Source organism: Peromyscus maniculatus, chromosome 1 (genome assembly GCF_049852395.1).
Source record: "Peromyscus maniculatus bairdii isolate BWxNUB_F1_BW_parent chromosome 1, HU_Pman_BW_mat_3.1, whole genome shotgun sequence".
NCBI classification, from domain to species: Eukaryota; Metazoa; Chordata; class Mammalia; order Rodentia; family Cricetidae; genus Peromyscus; species Peromyscus maniculatus.
This window is the reverse complement of record NC_134852.1, coordinates 137,238,650-137,258,134: the sequence shown is the minus strand read 5'-3', so window position 1 is coordinate 137,258,134 and position 19,485 is coordinate 137,238,650. Positions and strand designations below refer to the sequence as shown.

At 52.9% G+C, this 19,485-nt stretch overlaps 1 protein-coding gene across 5 annotated transcripts; it reads left to right on the top strand.

Annotated features, from left to right (window-relative positions):
• Positions 1-14: 14 nt before the first annotated feature.
• On the top strand, positions 15-19,167 carry Taok2 (TAO kinase 2). 5 transcript variants are annotated; one of them, XR_013045033.1, is made up of 20 exons: positions 74-888; positions 3,987-4,153; positions 4,337-4,408; positions 4,500-4,601; positions 5,212-5,257; positions 5,368-5,464; positions 5,584-5,697; positions 5,803-5,894; positions 8,857-8,950; positions 9,047-9,128; positions 9,846-10,013; positions 10,130-10,414; positions 10,607-10,765; positions 12,248-12,613; positions 12,708-12,911; positions 13,248-13,487; positions 16,539-16,751; positions 17,447-17,551; positions 17,686-17,868; positions 17,950-19,167. XR_013045033.1 is itself a non-coding variant. In XM_006977091.4 (19 exons), exons 2-19 carry the CDS (start codon positions 4,022-4,024, stop codon positions 18,466-18,468), a joined length of 3,150 nt encoding a protein of 1,049 aa, XP_006977153.1. In that variant the 5' UTR covers positions 15-888; positions 3,987-4,021; the 3' UTR covers positions 18,469-19,167. The 5 variants fall into 5 exon arrangements, 4 of the variants coding, with proteins under 4 accessions (XP_006977153.1, XP_006977151.1, XP_006977150.1 ...); XM_006977091.4 differs by lacking the exon at positions 17,447-17,551 and having other exon boundaries at positions 15-888; positions 10,148-10,414; XM_006977090.3 differs by lacking the exon at positions 17,447-17,551 and having other exon boundaries at positions 68-888.
• The last annotated feature ends 318 nt before the right edge of the window (positions 19,168-19,485 follow it).

Genomic DNA, 19,485 nt, shown 5'->3' with positions numbered 1-19,485 from the left:
CTTCCCTTCCCGGCCGCGGCAGCTAGAGGCGAGGGGCGGGGCGATTTCCTTTGGGGCCCCACCCCCTTTGGCCGGGCGTCCCTACCGCGCCTGCGCGCTCCCGCCCGGTCTCCATCTTGGAATTGGGAGGAAGAGGGAGAGGGAGGCCGGGACGAGAGCAGGGCTGTGGTGCGGTGAGAAGCTGAGACGAAGAGGAGAGGGAGTGAGGGCGCAGGGACGATCAGCAGCGCCTCAGCTACAGTCTTCCAGCTGTTCCGGAGAGGGAGGACGGGAAAGGGAGGAGGCCAGGGCTGGAGTGGGGGCTGTCAACTCTCGGACCCCAGCCTGAGAGGGGCCGTGCAGCCGGGCGTCCTCGGGGTGGGCCCCGTGTCGGTGGCCGAAGACCTGGGGCTCAGGCCCCTGGGTCCCAGATTTTGGGGCTTGGCCCCTCGTTTCTTAAATACCCTGGTGTCGAGCCCTCGTATATCAGATATCTGGGACTCGAGTCCCAACCTTTACCAACCTGGGTCTCTGTTTTATACAATTTAAAATACCTGGGATTCGGTCTCTTTCGTGCACCAGTATCCGGGGTTCATTCCCCAGGCGTCCAAATATCGGATTCATTTTTGGTCCTTGCAAATATACGGGGCTCAGACCCCACAATCGGAAATCCGGGATTCAGCAACTGTCGCCCTCGAGTTGGGGGAGGACTGGACCGCGAGGTCAGATCAGGTTGTCACCCCCTCCCCTCCAGGGGAGGCTTCCCGGGCCCGCCCCTCAGAAAGGGCGAAAGCTGAGGAAGAGGTGGCAAGGGGGAAGATCTCCTTGCCCCTCTCCCTGCTTGTCAGAGCAACTGGAGTACCCCAGGCGGAAGCGGAGGCGCTGGGGCACCATAGTGACCCCTACCAGGTGAGACTCGGGTGCATGGCGTGAGTCCCTGTGGCCAGGTCCTTTCTGAGAAGCTGGGGCTGGACAAGCCCTCTCCTCAGGATGGGGAAGCCCTGCTGGGCCCATGGTCAGTTTCTGGCCAGCCTTGCCTTCTGTTGCCACCTCTTTCTCCCTTCCTCTTCCCTTCATTGTGTCTGGTTGAAGGGGGACCTGAGGTGACGGGGCCTGTCATGTCACTAAGGGTCACGCCCTAGGATGCTTAACTAATCAAAAGGCTTTCCACCTCTAGTCTTCTGCCTTATTATTTTTGCCCTCGTAACCACCTCTTCTACATGATTTTATTATACTCTTCTTTCTGGAGTGCTCTAGGGTGTTGATCCCCATGTAGGTGGGCTTATCTTTTTTATTAATTTATTTATTTTGGTTGAGACTGCCTCTCTGTAGCCCTGGCTGGTCGATCAGTCCTTAAACTGGAGGTGGTCCTGCCTTAACCTCTCCACTGCTTTGGCTAGAGGTGCAAGCCACCACACTGGCTGCTTTATATTCTTTTCTGGCTTGGTCTAGTTGGAATTTTTGTCCTTTCAAAGCTGTGTGTGTGTGTGTGTGTGTGTGTGTGTGTGTGTGTGTGTGTGTGTGTATGTGTGTATGTACACTTGGTAATATTTTCCTCCAGCTGCATTTACCCACCTGTCTCTTGCTGTGACAGTGTAAATAATCTCATACATTTGCCAAGTGACCTACCCTTTACAAAGTACTTTAAAATACATTTTTCTCATGCCACTCTCAGACCTGCTCAACCCATGGGAATTCTTTTATTACTGTCTTCCCATTTTACAGTTGAGAACATTGATGCCCAGAGAGGTTGTTCAAGGTCACCAAGTGGCAGAATCAGGATTTTAACCCAAGTCTTGTCCCTGGCTTGTACCTTTTTTTTGCTATGCCATTTCTTCTGAGCCTGGGTTTGATCAGGGATTGACAGGAGACTGTATCAGGATGAGGTGTAAAAATTGGGGTGTAATGATCTTCCTTTCAAGAAAGGTTATACTTAAGCTTTTCCCGAGAGGAAGCTCTGCTTGTGTTTCTGCCTCCTGGGTCTTCTTTCTAATGTGACCTTCATTCTTACCCTGATCCCAGACTCTGGCCTGGGTTCCAGACCGAGTTCTCTCTTCTGACAAACGATGTCTGTGGTGGCTTTTCTTAGCTGTTGAATTAGAATGAGCCCCCTCTACTCCACCCCCCAGGATTAAGTCTTGTGGCCACCCTAGAGCCAAAGGAGGAAAAGACATTTGTTTAGTGTCTGCAAAGTGTTCTGAGTGTGAGATCTCATATAGTTTCATTCTGTAATCCGTTTAACCAAAGAGAAGTATCAGGAACTCCCCTGAAGCTCTGTTGGCTATACGTTGCAGATGGGATGTACTGGTAAGATAATTTAGGGACTTTTGCAACATGGATTTTAGAAGGTGATTATGCTTTAGCCCAGACCTTGGTAACTGCTCAAATGTTTATTGTAAGGAAGGGGGACCTGTGTAATGTTTTCCAATGGCTGGCCATCTTTCATGTGGCCTGAGGTTCTGGGTTGGCAATCTTGGGCTTGTTAGGGATGAAGAAGTCATGACGGTTCCCTTGGCAAGTTGTGAGCACCTGCCCTTGTGTGGGATGTGGTGAGGGGGCTAACGCTGTTGCTCCAGGAGAAGCAGCCTGCCGTGAGCAGACTTGGAGTTGCTGAGGGCAGTCAATCAATCAATCAATCAATCAATCAATCTCACAAGCTATTCTGAGCCTTTCACACCCTGGGGGCCCACCAAAGACTCGGGCTCCCTCCCTGCCCTCCAGCTTCCAGTTGAGCTGAGGAGACAGAATTAACAACATGGACAGGAAACAATGCACCACAGAATATAATTATATGCTGAGATTGTTAGGTACTTTTAAGTAGCTAGAACTCTGCCTCAGGAGCCCAACTCTGCTGAGGGCTCTTGGTGTCTACATTCCCCCACTAGTCCTTAAAAAGGCCTATCTCGGAGTCCCTGTGTGTTCTGGTTCCCGGACCTTGCGGCAACTTTCTCTCTGAATTTGGCTTGGAGTGCCCCACCCCTAGGGGCTAGAATGACCTGAGTGGCTTTCTCTAACGGGAGGCTATGCATAGTTGCCCTCCTAACAATGCTGTCCGCACCAGACAGGAAAAGGTCCTGTTCTGTGACCTTGGGAAAGCCTTTTTCCTCCCGGCCTCAGTGACTCTGTCTGGAAAATGGTGATTCTGGATGCCTGGTGGTGTCACACTGGCTTTGGGCAGATCATTTGACCTTTCTGAGCCTGTTTACTTATCTGTAAAGGATAAAGGTGACAATATTGTTTATCCATAAGGTTGTAGGAGCCCAGTGAGAGGTGAAGCATGTGAGATGCTTAAATGTCCATGCTCAGTGAATGTTACTTGTGACCCACAGCATCTCATGCGCAGGCATGCTGCTTAGCAGTTGACTGAATAAGTAAGACAACCCAGAACACAGAGGTCCTCAGAGTCAGGTGCCAGTCCCTGCTGTTCCCATTCTAGATGTCCTCCCTGCCACAATGTCCCTGTGTTTTTTGAAAATGAGTCTCCTGGTCCCTTAGGCCAGTACCCACTTGTAACAATGGCCGGATTTCCACCACATCCGGCCTGACTGTTTCCTGTTCTCATCCAGTGTGTGAGAGCTTGAAGGAGGAGGTAGCCTCAACACCAAGGGGGACAGGAAGGTGCCTGGAAATCACTGGACTATGAGAACTTGTGGGACAGGACATGTGGGATATGAAGCTCTGGCTGGGAGGCAGAAACTTCTGCTGGAAGGGAATGGCTGTGTCTAGGGAACTGGGAAATTGTTGAAGGCTGAGGGACTTGATGAGGATGCTTAGCTTCCCAGAATTGTCTTCCTGGCAATTTTAGGGACTCCAGGGACACCCCACACACACCCAGGGTAACTTTTTTTTTTTTAAAGCTTTGATGTTGTTAACTAATAGCCCCTGCCCTTCCTCAGCTGTGCCTCCCTCTCATCAGTGAGGGGAGGAGAAGGCAGAAACTTGAGGGGGGCCCTTTAACTCCCTCAGGGCACTGTCCTTCCTCTAATGGTCCTGTCTACTTTTCCCAGGCAAGGTCCCAATCTCAGGGCCCCCAGGGGCCATCATGCCAGCTGGGGGCCGGGCAGGGAGCCTGAAAGACCCTGATGTAGCTGAGCTCTTCTTCAAGGATGACCCTGAGAAGCTTTTCTCTGACCTCCGGGAAATTGGCCATGGCAGCTTTGGCGCTGTATACTTTGTGAGTTGGGTCATAAAGAGGGTAAAGCAAGCAAGGGTGGGGTCTGTTTAGACCTGGGGGTCTCCATTCAGGCCTTGGGCACCCCTCCACCACAGTAGCCCTTCCCACCTTCTGCTGGCTCAGCGGCTCCTCCTCCACCGCGTGCCCAAAGTAGTCTTTGCCATCTTCCGATCTGGTCCTCAGGCCCGGGATGTCCGCAGCAGTGAAGTGGTGGCCATCAAGAAGATGTCCTACAGTGGGAAGCAGTCAAACGAGGTGAGTCGGGTTCCTTCAGGTGAGGTTGTGGAGGCAGAGGGCCTTGGTCTCAGCATGCAGGTGGGTAATCCCTCTTCTCTTGACCTCCTAGAAATGGCAGGACATCATCAAGGAGGTGCGGTTCTTACAGAAGCTACGACATCCCAATACCATTCAGTACCGGGGCTGTTACCTGAGGGAGCACACAGCTTGGGTGAGTTGTCCCACACTGCCACAATTTACTCAGATCCACCTTTTTCTAGTCCAGCCTCCTAAGTGGGCAGTCTCTCCGAACCACACTAGTCCTCAGAAAAACCCATGAGCCAGGCATGGTGGCACACACCTCTAATCCCAGCACTGAGGAGACAAGCACAGGTCGAGCTCTGTGAATTTAAGGCCAGCCTGGTCTGCATACTGAGTTCTAGGCCAGCTAGGGCTACACAGTGAGACCCTGTATCAAAAAGAAAAACAAACAAAAATATAAGCATTTGTATAGGTACAGGAGAGGCTGACCCAGAGTGACCTAGACAGTTAATAAGTTGCAAGGGACATGTGTTCTTTAGGAGGAGATGATTGAAGGGGACTTTAAAGGGATCTGCATGGGGCGATGGTGGGCGTCTTGGAGTCATTCTCAGGAGGCCTGGAACCCAGAGACTCTCCCACCACCTCTTGTTTCTCTAGCCGCCCTTCCTCTCTGTCATTACCCTTTTGGCATTGCCTGAGTGGAAGATAAACAAGAAAGTTCTGTTTTGAGTTTCTGCTCAAGGGAGCTGGGCCAGGGGTGGCCAGAATCTGCTGATCTCTAACACTTGACCCTTCCTTAGCTGGTGATGGAGTATTGCCTGGGCTCAGCTTCTGATCTTCTAGAAGGTAAGTAAATCAGAAAGTGGGTAAGGAAGATACGCAGGAAAGCCGCAGGAGGAAGGAGCTTACTCCACCCCCGTGGCTGCCTCAGTTGGTTACTTTGCCTCCCCCTGCAGTGCACAAGAAGCCCCTTCAGGAGGTGGAGATTGCAGCTGTGACCCACGGGGCGCTTCAGGGCCTGGCATATCTACACTCACACAACATGATCCATAGGTATGATGGCACCAGCTGGGGCTGAGAGTGGGGTGCATTTTATACCAGTCTTCATTTTGCTAAAGCCCCTACACATCTTTTCTGAGATGTAGTTTTCATCTTTCCTCTTTGCCTGTCAGGGATGTAAAGGCTGGAAACATCTTGCTGTCTGAACCAGGCTTGGTAAAATTGGGGGACTTTGGCTCCGCATCTATCATGGCACCTGCCAACTCCTTTGTGGGCACTCCATACTGGTGAGTAGGAGAGGAGAGGTGGTAGGTGAAGAGATTCCCGAGATGTTGGAAAGCAGTGTGGGTCTGGGTTCAGTGGTTAGCATTTCTTTCCCACTGTCCTCCCAGGATGGCTCCAGAGGTGATCCTGGCCATGGATGAGGGGCAATACGATGGCAAAGTGGATGTCTGGTCCTTGGGGATAACCTGTATTGAGTTGGGTAAGATGTCCCCTCTGCCTCCTCAGATTATTCTCCCCTCATGTCTCTCCCTCTCCCCATCCCATCCCATGAACCCTAGGCCTCAGAGCTCCTGTCCATTTTGACCACCCTGGAGCCTTTTTGATACAATCAGTTGTCAAACCCTACCTTCTTGTTGTTTTTAGAGAAAAGGTTTTTTTTTTTTTTTTTTTGGAACCCTGGCTGTCCTGGAACTGGCTCTGTAGATCAGACTGGTCTCAGACTCAGAGATCCACCTCCCTCTGCCTCCTCCTCCTGAGTTCTGGTGTGTGCACCACCACACTGAACCCAGGGCCTTGCGCTTGCTAGGCAAGCGCTCTACCCCTGAGCTAAATCCCCAACCCCTTTTTTCTTTTTTCTTCCTTTCTTTTTTTTTTTTTTTTTTCAATTCTTATACCTAAAGATTTTATGGCAGTTCTTGTTTCTTGTCCACTAGCTGGTTTTCAGATTTGTTTTAAGTGCCCAGTGTGCTAGGTTCTGGGGGTACAGTGGTAAAATTCCTGCCTTCATTAAAACTGCATATAAGTAGGGGAGTTAGGCATGTTTTCCATCAATGGGCTAGGAGTGGAGAGGCCCTGGGAGTGGCGCAGAGCTGAACTTGACCTAGTTTAGGGGCTAAGGAAGCCCTGTGTGTAATCGAGATGTTTAAACAAACCTGGAAGACAAAGAGCTGCTAGAAAGACTCGGGGTAGGACATTCCAGACAGAAAGCAGCACTGTAGGAGTTTAGAGGTTAAGAGCAGACCCGAGGACCTGAGACGAGCTTTTGGAACTACATGTTTGATGCAGTGAATTGACAAGTCCCAAAAGCTCGGCCCAAGTGAGTTCCTGAGGCCTGGGAGCCATGTTGGTGCTCTCTCTGCCAGTCTGTACTACGGAAGCAGTTGTCTGAAGGGGTAGTGCTTGTAAGACCTCCAGCACACCACCAGGCACGGAGTGATTGTCTTACGACTGCTTCCTGCAGAGACCTTTCCTCTAGTAGACGTCCCCCCCCACCCCAGCCCAGGCTGACCTCACGCTCAGAGACCAGAGGTGTGCGCCACCACAGCTGGCAACCATCCTCTTCTTTATAGTCTCTGCCGTACTCATGCCGGCGAGGTGTGCGCCACCACAACTGGCAACCATTCTCTTCTTTATAATCTCTGACGCACTCATGCCGGAGAGGTCTGCCTGAGCTCGGTACAGTCCTTTGACTCCCGGCTCAGCCATCGCTGTCTTCCTATTGCCTCCTAAACCAAAGCTGTCTTAGACCAGGCTCGAGCCTCTGCTTCCTCTTTCCTTCATGGGCTCTGCCCACGTGGAGCTGTTAGGAGCCTGTGCCTGCTCTCAGGGAGTTAGTTGTATTCTTGCCCTCTGTCTCCATATATACTGCATTTACCATCTGAGGCCGTGGCCAGACAGGTGGTGAAGTGTACGGAACAGGTCATAGAGAAGAGCTGTCTGTTGTATTCCTAACTTTTGTAGGGCTCTGGATACACAGAAGTAGTTTCCAGTAGTTCTCCACTATTGGAAAGCCTGATTCGACAATCAGACTGGCAGACAGTGGGACTGGAGAGATGGCTCACTGGTTCAGAGCACTGGCTGCTCTTCCAGAGGCCTGGATTCAATCCCCAGCACCCACATGGTGGCTCACAACTGTCCTGTAACTCCAGCTCCAGAGGATCTGACACCCTCACACAGACATACATGCAGGCAAAACACCAGTGCATATAAAATAAAAATAAATTATTAAAAAAAAAGAAAGAAAAGAAATGGCAGCCAGTACTCCATGTGAGGGGATCAGTGTGAGGGGAAGGCAGAGCAAGCTGGAGGCCACCATTACTATAGGGGACCACTGTTGCATAGTTCCCATTGTTATATAGGAACAGAGACTCCATTTTACCATATCTGATTCTTTTTTTTTTTTAAGATTTATTTATTTATTATGTATACAGTGTTCTGTCTGCATGTGTGCCTGCATGCCAGAAGAGGACACCAGATCTCATTACAGATGGTTGTGAGCCACCATGTGGTTGCTGGGAATTGAACTCAGGACCTCTGGAAAAGCAGTCGGTGCTCTTAACCTCTGAGCCATCTCTTCTGCCCCATATCTGATTCTTGAAGACTGCAAATTTATATTTTTATAATTGTTGGCAATTAAGTTTTTAAAATCACTATTTAGGTCAAAAACAGCTAACCATCCAGGCGATGGTAGCATGGGCCTTTAATCCCAGCACTTGGGAGAAAGAGGCAGATGGATTTCTATGGGTTTGAGGCCAGCCTGGTCTACAGAGGTAGTTCTAGGCTAGCCAGGGCTACATAGAGGAACCCTGTCTCAAAAAACATTTCTGAGCCACCAGGAGCTTCTGCTTAACACTCTTTCAGCTCCCGCCAGTGTTCTCTTTTCGAAACGACCTCTCCTTAGTTTCTTAGCCATTACCTGTTCCCCTCTTACCGCAATTAACAACTTGAACTTGGTGTCACTGGTTTTGTTTTGATGGTATCGGGGACCAAATCTAAGTCTGGCACATGCTAAGTATCTACCACCAAGCTACATCCCCAACTCTGTCAAATGTTACTTATTTAGTTTAGTTCATTTTAGACCAGAAAGAAGTTTCTTGAACACAGAACATGTTTCTTGTTTTTTGTTTTTGTTTTTGTCTTTCCCACACTGGCAGGTTTTGTTCTCGTTTGGCCCTCATGAGTACTAGTTGGACTGATAACTTGAGTGTGCTTCTTACGCCTTTTTGCCATTTTCTTTAATCCCTACTCTGCCCACGTGTAGCAAATAGAACGGGCATTACATTTTACTGAGAGGAAATTAAGACTCAGCAGGATCGGGAATTGCTCAGGATCAAGCAGGAAGGAAGCCAGGGATATGGGATTTGAACCCAGGCTGTTTTGAGCTCCCTTCTAGGTTCTGATCATCTGCCTCTTCTCACCTTCTTTCCTTGTACTTTCTGTAGCGGAGCGGAAGCCACCACTGTTTAACATGAATGCAATGAGTGCCTTATACCACATTGCACAGAATGAGTCCCCTGCGCTCCAGTCAGGACACTGGTGAGGACTGGGCTTCTTGGGTCAAGGGGTTAGGTCATGGGTCTAGCTGCCTGGCTCATGCCTTCTCCTTCTGTCTCATACTTCCTGGGATGTCAGGTCTGAGTACTTCCGGAATTTTGTTGACTCCTGTCTTCAGAAAATCCCTCAAGATAGACCGACCTCAGAGGTTCTTCTGAAGGTGAGCACTCTCTGGCCTGGTGGTCTAGAACTGGAGCGGGTAGAGCCACAGAAAGTTCAGGTCAGTGATCTCCAGTTCTTCATCCAGGAATCTTCCGTTATGAATTTTGCCCTGGGCCCTGATGCCTCACTGCCTCAGTGTTTTGCTAAATTTTCTCTGCCCTACTATCTTCGTTTGAGCAGTCATTTGTTTTCACAGTTTTCTTAGTCTCAGATGTTTTTAAGTTTTCCAAACTGGGGAACTTCATTCCCTGTGCAGGGATTTTTTTTTTTAGACAGGGTTTCTCCTTATAGTTTTGGTACCTGTCCTGGATCTCGCTCTATAGACCAGGCTGGCCTCGAACTCACAGAGTTCCGCCTGGCTCTGCCTCCCAAGTGCTGGGATTAAAGGCGTGTGCCACTGCCGCCCAGCCGACCTCCTGGTTTTTAAAGGGTAACTTTTGACGGCCTGAAAAGGTCTTGTGATACATCCAAAAGCACTTAGCCTTTGCTAAGCAAAGCTGGATTGGCATCTCCTGAAATCCTTACCTATCAGTGAAGCCTGAAGAAATGAGGCTGTCTGGGTAGTAAAGAGAGTTGCTGTGAGAAACAGGGATAAGATAAAGGTGAGCATCCAGCTGTGGGGGGCATGGGCCTCAGGCCAGAAGATCCGGAGAGGCATGGTGTCTAGAGGGGAGAGGGGAGAACTGAGCAGAGCTCGGGTGTTGTGTTTCCCTAGCACCGCTTCGTGCTCCGGGAGCGGCCACCCACAGTCATCATGGACCTAATCCAGAGGACCAAGGATGCTGTACGGGAATTGGATAACCTGCAGTACCGAAAGATGAAGAAGATACTGTTCCAAGAAGCACCCAATGGCCCTGGTGCTGAGGCCCCAGAGGAGGAGGAGGTAACCTAGCTTTCCCTCACACCTCCCCATACTGGGCTTGGCCCTTCCTCCCGCCTGTCTTCACCTTCTTTCTTGTGCTGCTCTCTAGCCTTGTCCTTCCTTTCCATGCCCAACAGCTCACACCCTGTTCGCAGGAGGCAGAACCCTACATGCACCGAGCAGGGACCCTGACCAGTCTAGAGAGTAGCCACTCAGTGCCCAGCATGTCCATCAGCGCCTCCAGCCAAAGCAGCTCAGTCAACAGCCTAGCAGACGCCTCAGACAATGAGGAGGAGGAGGAAGAAGAGGAGGAGGAGGAGGAAGAGGAGGAGGAAGAAGGCCCTGAAGCCCGAGAAATGGCCATGATGCAGGAGGGGGAGCACACAGTCACTTCCCACAGCTCCATCATCCACAGACTGCCGGTATGCAGCTCACCTTGAGCAGCTTAGTAGACAAGAGGCCAAGCCTGAGCTGACTTGCTAAGGAACTGCCTAGATCTCTGCTCTCCTCGGTGTGACTGCTCCTCATTTCAGCCTGGATGAGTCCTTAGGTAACTCCCTTGGGTCCATTGGCACCTGACCCTCGGGCATCCCTTCCTTCTTCCCTTTTTCTAGGGCTCAGACAACCTATATGATGATCCCTACCAGCCAGAGATGACCCCAGGCCCACTCCAGCCACCTGCCGCCCCTCCCACCTCCACCACCTCTTCTGCTCGCCGCCGGGCTTATTGCCGCAACCGGGACCACTTTGCTACCATCCGTACTGCCTCCCTGGTAAGTGTGACCATCGTCACTCAGCTTTTTATAGTCTTTTTTTCTCTGTTACCTGGATACATCAGACAGAAGTCTAGAAATGACTTTCTCCCTGTGGCACCTGATTGAAGTCAAGATTCTACCCTCGCTTTACTACTGTCTCTGCCTGTTCCTCTCTCAACAGACTGTTTTAGTCATCACATTGTCTGGTCTGGGTATTCCCAAGGCCTTGTTGAAATAACAGCTTGTGGAGACTTTCCTGGCTCCTCTGGCTGTTGAGGTGCTTTACCTGTCTGGACAGGCATGTCCGCCCTGCTGTGGTGCTCCTGGTGGCAGTGTGCAGTTTGCTGGATCTGGTGCTTCCTTCCGAGGGCAGGGATGGGTTCAGGGATCTGCCTCACGTCATTGACTTATCAGGCCCACACACATGATTAGGTCTAATCTTCCCTGCTTTTCCCATATAGGGAGGGAAAGGGTTGGATCCCATTTAAAAATAGAGGCTCCTATGACTTAGTGAGGCTGTTTGCCCAACATACTTGCCCAGGCACCTTTGGGTGTGGTTCTGTTCCTGTAAATAGGATCTTAGTCTTCTAAAATCTCACTTTTCTCAATTCATGGGAAAAGTGTGTTTGCTTATTGAGATGGGTTCTAACAGTAGCTCAGCCTTGAACTTGTGGTCCTCCTGCATTAGACTCCCAAGTCCTGGGGTTTATAGGCTTGTGTTACCATGCCCAGCAAGTTCAGGCTTCTCATGAAACAGCTTTCTGATCGTGCTCTTGATAGAACTTTAAGTGACATTCCAGTTTGGGCTGTATGTGAATACCAACAATTCCCCTGGAGGCCACTGGTGTGCTTTTCAAGCTTTCGCTTGTGGCTCTGGAGTTTGCTAGGAGCACTCTTGAGCTCCTGATGCTGCTTTGTCATACTGTGTGGAGAGAGCTGATTTTCCTGGGCCTTGGCGACCTAGATGAGCCTAAGAGCCACTGATAGAACAGTTGAAACCAGAGGTTGCAGCCAGAGTTCTTGAGCTAACATATCAGGACTCAGACCCTAGTTTAGTTCCTGGAACATGGTAGACCTCAGCAGTGTTTGCTGAAGGCAGGATGCTGGCAGCACCCACTGGTTTGTTTTTCTGTGTGTATCACACTTGTCTATGCAGTGGTGTTGGTGGCCTGTGTCACAGATGAGAGGTGGTGGTTTGAGAGGTTAACTTGCTGAGATTAAGCACTAATAATGGGCAGAGCTGGGATCTGAGCCCAGGTGTTTCTGATTGGCACTAATCTGAGTTGTCCTGCTGTTTCACCTGGACCTGTACTTACCACTGTTTACCATCTCAGTCTACTACACTAACCCACGAAGCAGATAATTATTCAGAGAGTTCAAGTGTAAGGAAGACATCTAATAACAATGGAACCACGAGTCTGAGGGCCTGGTTCTACACCATATCTGTGTAAGTAGAACGAGGGCGAGGGCTGAGTCCACTGTTTATCCTTTCTGCTCTAGGTCAGCCGTCAGATCCAGGAGCATGAGCAGGACTCGGCTCTGCGGGAGCAACTGAGTGGCTACAAGCGGATGCGGCGTCAGCACCAGAAGCAGCTGCTGGCCCTGGAGTCCCGTCTGAGGGGTGAACGTGAGGAGCACAGTGGGCGGCTGCAGCGGGAACTCGAGGCACAACGGGCTGGCTTTGGGACTGAGGCTGAGAAGCTGGCCCGGAGGCACCAGGCCATTGGTGAAAAAGAAGCCCGAGCTGCTCAGGCCGAGGAGCGGAAGTTCCAGCAGCACATCCTGGGGCAGCAGAAAAAGGAGCTGGCCGCCCTGCTGGAGGCGCAGAAGCGAACCTATAAGCTTCGGAAGGAGCAGCTGAAGGAGGTTTGGCCCCGTCTTCCCTGGGTGAGCCAAGGGCCATGAGGTAGGCAAGAGAATGGCTGACCCTGACCCGTTCATTCCCCCACTGCCCTGCCAGGAGCTCCAGGAGAACCCTAGCACGCCGAAACGAGAGAAGGCCGAGTGGTTGCTGAGGCAGAAGGAGCAGCTGCAGCAGTGCCAGGCGGAAGAGGAGGCCGGACTGCTGCGGAGGCAGCGGCAGTACTTCGAACTGCAGTGTCGCCAGTACAAGCGCAAGATGCTGCTGGCCCGACACAGCCTGGACCAGGACCTGCTTCGAGAGGTAGACTGCCCCCCCCCACCCCCTCCCCCGCCCCCCACACCCCCCACCCTCCGCTCCTCCTGCCCGAGGATCCTTGCACCTCTCTCCTCTCATTTGCCTCCCCAATGTCTTCTTTCTCCGCTGCTCTTGTAGTGTTTGGCTTTGGCTTCTTTTCAGCAGTCTCCCTGCTTTCCTCCCTACTGGACCCTGCTGGGATAGCCTTAGGTGTCCCTTCCCTAGGCCACCCAAGAGCTTACGCTCCTCACCTCCCCACTCTTGGCTAAGGAATCTTGTACTCTTAATTCTTCAAGAAGGCTCCCTGACTGAGCCGTGGGTCCTACCTCTTTTCTGACTTAGGACTTGAACAAGAAACAGACGCAGAAGGACTTGGAGTGTGCTCTGCTGTTGCGGCAGCATGAGGCTACCCGAGAGCTGGAGCTGCGGCAGCTCCAAGCTGTCCAGCGCACGCGTGCGGAACTCACCCGCCTCCAGCACCAGACAGAGCTAGGCAACCAGCTGGAATACAACAAGCGACGGGAGCAAGAGTTGCGGCAGAAGCATGCGGCCCAGGTTCGCCAGCAGCCCAAGAGCCTCAAAGTACGTGCAGGCCAGCTACCCATGGGCCTCCCTGCTACTGGGGCTCTGGGGCCACTCAGCACAGGCACCCCTAGTGAAGAGCAGCCCTGCTCATCTGGCCAGGAGGCAGTCCTGGACCAAAGGATGCTGGGAGAGGAGGAGGAAGCAGTGCCAGAGAGAAGGATTTTGGGAGAGGAAGGGACCATCTTGGAGCCAGAGGAGCAGAGGATTCTGGGGGAAGAAATGGGAACCTTTAGTTCCAGCCCACAAAAACATAGGAGTCTGGTTAATGAGGAAGATTGGGATATATCTGAGGAGATGAAGGAGATTAGAGTCCCATCACCGGCATCCCAGGAGAGAAGTATTATTGGCCAGGAAGAGGCTGGGGCATGGAGTTTGTGGAAGAAGGAGGGTAGGAACCTTGTGGATGTGGAGCTCAAGCTTGACTGGGTCCAGGGTCCTGTTCTGACTCCGGTCCCTGAGGAGGAGGAGGAAGAGGAGGAAGAGGAGGGAGGGGCTCCGATTGGAACCCCCAGGGATCCTGGAGATGGCTGTCCTTCCCCAGATATCCCCCCAGAGCCACCTCCATCACATCTGAGACAGTGCCCTGCTAGCCCGCTCCCTGGACTCCTGTCTCACGGCCTCCTGGCCGGCCTCTCCTTTGCAGTGGGGTCTTCCTCCGGCCTTCTGCCCCTCCTGCTGCTGCTGCTGCTCCCTCTGCTGGCAGCCCAGGGCGGGGGCGGCCTGCAGGCAGCGCTGCTGGCCCTGGAGGTGGGGCTGGTGGGCCTGGGGGCCTCCTACCTGTTCCTTTGTACAGCCCTCCACCTGCCCCCCAGCCTCTTCCTTCTCCTGGCTCAGGGCACTGCACTAGGAGCCGTCCTTAGCCTGAGCTGGCGCCGAGGCCTTATGGGTGTGCCTCTGGGCCTGGGGGCTGCCTGGCTCCTAGCTTGGCCCAGCCTGGCTCTACCTCTGGCAGCTATGGCAGCTGGGGGCAAATGGGTGCGGCAGCAAGGCCCCCAGATTCGTCGAGGCATCTCTCGACTTTGGCTGCGGGTTCTGCTACGCCTGTCACCCATGGCCTTTCGGGCCCTACAGGGCTGTGGGGCCGTGGGAGACCGGGGGCTGTTTGCGCTGTACCCTAAGACCAACAAGAACAGTTTTAGAAGCCGACTACCTGTCCCCCGGCCCCGTCAGGGACATCCTCGCACTACCCAACACCCACTAGCTCTGTTGGCAAGAGTCTGGGCTCTGTGCAAGGGCTGGAACTGGCGCCTAGCACGGGCGAGCCACAGATTAGCCTCTTGCTTACCCCCCTGGGCTATTCACACACTAGCCAGCTGGGGCCTGCTTAAGGGCGAACGGCCCAGTCGTATCCCTCGGCTGCTACCCCGCAGCCAGCGCCGTCTTGGGCTCTCTGCTTCCCGACAGCTACCACCAGGGGCTGTGGCTGGGCGGAGAGCTCAGACCCGCAGGGCCCTGCCTCCCTGGAGGTAACCAGTTCAACCCTCCACCCAAATATAGGGCATTGAGCACTTTATCTCCCACGACTCAGTGAAGTTTCTCCAGTCTCTCCTCCCCTCTGACCTTTCTTCCTCAGTATGTTTCCCCAGGTCCAGTCCCAGCCCCAGAGATCTCGAGACAGGCAGCCTCCTCTACTGTGGAGTCCAGAAATGACACTCTGTGTTCCCCCAGTCCCCTAAGTTATTGCTGTTCCCTGCTGTGTGTGTGCTCATCCTCACCCTCATCGGCTCAGGCCTGGGGCCAGGGGTGGCAGGGAGGGAAGTCATGGGGTTTTTTCCCCTCTTTGATTTTGTTTTTCTGTCTCCCTTCCAACCTGTCCCCTTCCCCCTCCACCAAAAAGAAAAAAAAAGAAAAAAGAAAAGAAAAACACAATAAAATATCTGAGCGGAACTATACCTTTGGCCCAGGCTGCCTCTGTCTGCTTTGTCCTGCCGCCTAGCCTCCCTGGTTTGCCCCGAATCTGGACCCTTGGCCCTCAGCTCCATGACCTCTCACCCCATCTCCGTTGTCTTCACGCCCTTCACTCCTCAGCCTCATCCTCTGCCTTCATAGTTTCATTGCACCATGACCACAACCAGCTCTGGGCTGAGCCCCTGTGGAGGGAGCTTCCACAGAGCTTCCTGATCTCACAGTTCTCCGATTGTGAGACCCTTCCAGAGAATACGTAGGGTAAAAGTCTTTTGGTTTCTTTGCCCCTTCCTTTACTGTGAACTCATTGCCTACATGATTTGGAGCTGCGTCTGTCACCTGGGTCAGGCATTAGTCTACAGGGCTGGGGGCTGGGACAGCAGACCCTCTACAGTCGAGGGTGGTGAGTTGGGACCAGGTAGAATGTGCCAACTAGAGGCCCGGGATTGCTGTGGGCGTGGAGTGGGGACGAAGTATGTTGGGCTGGGCTAATATGTGGCTCTCGTCAGGGTGGCAGCTGCTCCCAGTGGAACTTCTCAGACCTTTTCTGGCCAACTCCTGCTGCCCTTCCCCTTCTGTGACCTAACTGGGGTGGCCTCTTACCCATCCCTCAGCACAGTGCTTCTTCCTGCCTTCCCTGAGGTGCTGGACCTGGGCTTCCTCTGCCTGCCCTTGGTTGTATTGCCCTTTCGTCAGTGTTGTGTGCCCCGGTCTCTCACTCAGTCTGGACATTCCTAAACGTTGATCACATGCTTCCATCCCAGGGTGATGTTTCTCCCTCCCTCTGCATGCTCAGAGCTTTTGTGTACGCAGTCCTCTGTGAAGATTCTCGGCTCCCTGTCTGTGACATCCATGCAACTCTGACGTCCTCTCGGAACCTCTTGTTTCTCTGCCTCCCTTGCCCGTGGAGATGTTCTTGACCTCTCAACAGCTCCATCTCTCCGTGTCTGTCTGTGTACAGCTCCCCCCGCCCCCTCTGTCTAACATGTTTTCTGTTTCTCTCCCTCTCCCTGTCTCTGCTTCTGTCTCCTTCCTCCTTTTCTTCCTTCCCCTCGTTGTTCCTCTTCCTCCTCCTCCTCCTCCTCCTCCTCCTCCTCCTCCTCCTCCCCTGCCCCGTTTCCCCTCGATCCGTTCACTGCACAGTCAAAGGAGCTGCAGATCAAGAAGCAGTTCCAGGAAACGTGTAAGATCCAGACGCGCCAGTACAAGGCTCTTCGGGCACACTTGCTGGAGACCACGCCCAAGGCTCAGCACAAGAGCCTCCTTAAGCGGCTCAAGGAGGAACAGACGCGCAAGCTGGCGATCCTGGCCGAGCAGTACGACCAGTCCATTTCAGAGATGCTCAGCTCACAGGCGGTGAGGCCTGGGGTCTGGGAGGGAGACTGGAGGCTGGTCTTTGCTTTGAACTTTGTCGTGGCAAAGGAAGGTGGGAGGTGTGAACAGAACTTTGGACTCAGGACACTCGGGGGTTCTTTTACTTCATAGTGGTTTTATTTCATATTCTTCTCAGTGGTTTATTATTTCTCTTACTATTTTCCTAATGTCTTAACAAAGTCATCCTGCCTGCTCTGCCAAGAAACACCAAGGGAAATAATGGCTGTAATATTTTTTTCTGGACCTGAGTTTACTCTGTGTGAACAGGGAGCAGGGGAGCCGATTACAGCGAGTGGCTCTCAGGCCACCTTTTACTCAGACTTCAGCAATCTGGAAGGTTGCTCTTAGGAAAACTGTACACAGCACTGGAGTGGGCTGCTTCAAACGCACATTGAGTCCAAAGAGCTAGAGGGCCCCATTCCCACTCAGTGCCACCCCTCAGAGGTAATTTTGTAGTGATTAACTTTCGTAGTATCTGGAAAATTACATAAAAATTTTAAACACATTAGAATCAGACTTGACATCGTTTTCTGACTTCCCTTTTCCACCCAGTTATTTCTTGGACATCATTCCATGTCAGCACACATATCACATCTCATTTTTATACAGTATAGAATTTTCCATGGAATGGCTGTACCATAATTTATTTAACCCATCCCTTATTGGTGGACATTTAGGTTGTTTCCAGCATTTTGCTATCACAGCGCTTCCGTGAACACTTCGAGCAATGTGCAAGTATACCTGGGGGATAGATTCCTGCAAGTGTAATTGCTGTCCACAGGGTATGACCATCTTCCATTCTGATAGAGGTTGAGACTGCCGCTCCTTGCCACCTTAGGGCCAGGCCTACTGGGGCAGGGGAGGATGGTGGGGACAGAGGAGGAGGTCCCTAAACCCTCTTCTCCCTGTCCTCCAGCTCCGGCTTGATGAGACCCAAGAAGCAGAGTTTCAGGCCCTCCGGCAGCAGCTCCAGCAGGAGCTGGAGCTGCTCAATGCTTACCAGAGCAAGATCAAGATCCGCACAGAAAGTCAGCACGAGCGGGAGCTGAGGGAGCTGGAACAGAGGGTAGCACTGAGGCGGGCGCTGCTGGAGCAACGGGTAAGGGGCTTGCCCCCCAAGATGGGAAAGGGAAAGGGGTTCTCCATTCCAGGACTCTCACCCCTGTTTTGGGTGTCCCAGGTGGAAGAAGAGCTGCTGGCCCTGCAAACGGGGCGTTCTGAGCGCATCCGGAGTTTGCTTGAGCGGCAGGCCCGTGAGATTGAGGCCTTTGATGCTGAGAGCATGAGGCTGGGCTTCTCCAGCATGGCTCTAGGGGGCATTCCAGCCGAAGCTGCTGCCCAGGGCTATCCAGCTCCACCCCCAGCCCCTGCCTGGCCCTCCCGTCCAGTTCCCCGTTCTGGGGCCCACTGGAGCCATGGCCCGCCTCCACCAGGCATGCCCCCACCAGCTTGGCGTCAGCCAGCTCTGCTGGCTCCCCCGGGGCCTCCAAATTGGCTAGGGCCCCCAACACAAAGTGGAACACCCCGTGGAGGGGCTCTGCTGTTGCTAAGAAACAGCCCTCAACCTCTGAGGCGGGCGGCATCGGGGGGCAGCAGCAGTGAGAACGTGGGCCCACCTGCTGCAGTACCAGGCCCGCTGAGCCGGAGCACCAGTGTTGCTTCCCATATCCTCAACGGCTCCTCCCACTTCTATTCCTGAAGTGTAGGGTGGTGAGCAGAGGAACAGGGCAAGGTGGGAGTGGGTGGTGCCTGAGCCTACAGGCAGTGTGCTGAAGCCTACCCAGTGGTGGTGGGACAGGACGTTGTCTCCAGCTCCCCCATCAGACCTCCACATCTCATGAGCTTCTTGGGGCTGGCCAGTGAGCCCAGGCCAGCTTGGGCATTGGTGCCCCAAGGCTGACCAGGAGCCCTGCCTCCCCACCATGGTGCCAGGGTCTCTCTCCATCACCACCTACAAAAGGTGGGAACTGTGAGTGTCAAATATTCATCTGGTCCCCTGGGGGAGGGGAAGGGTGGGTCTAGATATATTATATTCAGAGAACTATACAACCCTTGTGATGGGCCATGATCTGGGGACAACGGGTCCCCAAATCTGGATATGGCAGAGCAGGTGTGGTGCCCAGGGCGAGAAGGATGGGAGGAGCCTTCCTCCAGAAGGATGGGGCTCTTGAAGTCAGGACGCCTGGGTTTCACCATTCTCCTGTTGCTGTCTGACGTCCTGTGCCGTCTTGTCATTTTTTTTTTTTTAATTGGGGTCAGGGCTGGGGCGGGGGACAAGGGAAGGACCTTGGAAAGGGCTGCTGCCGAGCCTGGAGCAGTCCTGGGAGCCCCTCTCGGCTAGGGGCTGGCACAGAGCCCTAGGGCAAGCTTTTAATAAACTGTTGGTTATTCTAACAGACCCAGGACTTCTCCCTTTCTGTGTAAGGCGTGTGACGAGTAGCAAGCCAGTGTTCCTTGTGTGTCATTGGGTCACGTGATGAAAAGCTCGAGGAATTTTCATTACTGCATGTATGACTGGGAGGTGGTCAGCTTGTTGACCCCTCAAATCCTGCTTTGCTCTGGGTTTGAAGCTTCTCGGAGAGCCTTGGTGCACGCTCCCCAGCAGCCCGGGTCTGTATCTTACTGGATGCCCGCCTGGACACTGGATTCTGCAGAGGCTCGCCATGCTTGGATTGGTCAGTCAGGTCTACTCGACCCACCTTTCGGAGGCTGTGGG

Bases quoted from the DNA above. Each gene is read 5' to 3' on its own strand.
- Taok2 (XM_006977088.3), top strand. From the start codon at position 4,022: ATGCCAGCTGGGGGCCGGGCAGGGAGCCTGAAAGACCCTGATGTAGCT. The intron at 5,698-5,802 runs GTGAGTAGGAGA...CTGTCCTCCCAG, and splicing joins TTTGTGGGCACTCCATACTG to GATGGCTCCAGAGGTGATCC. The intron at 8,951-9,046 runs GTGAGGACTGGG...CTGGGATGTCAG, and splicing joins GCGCTCCAGTCAGGACACTG to GTCTGAGTACTTCCGGAATT.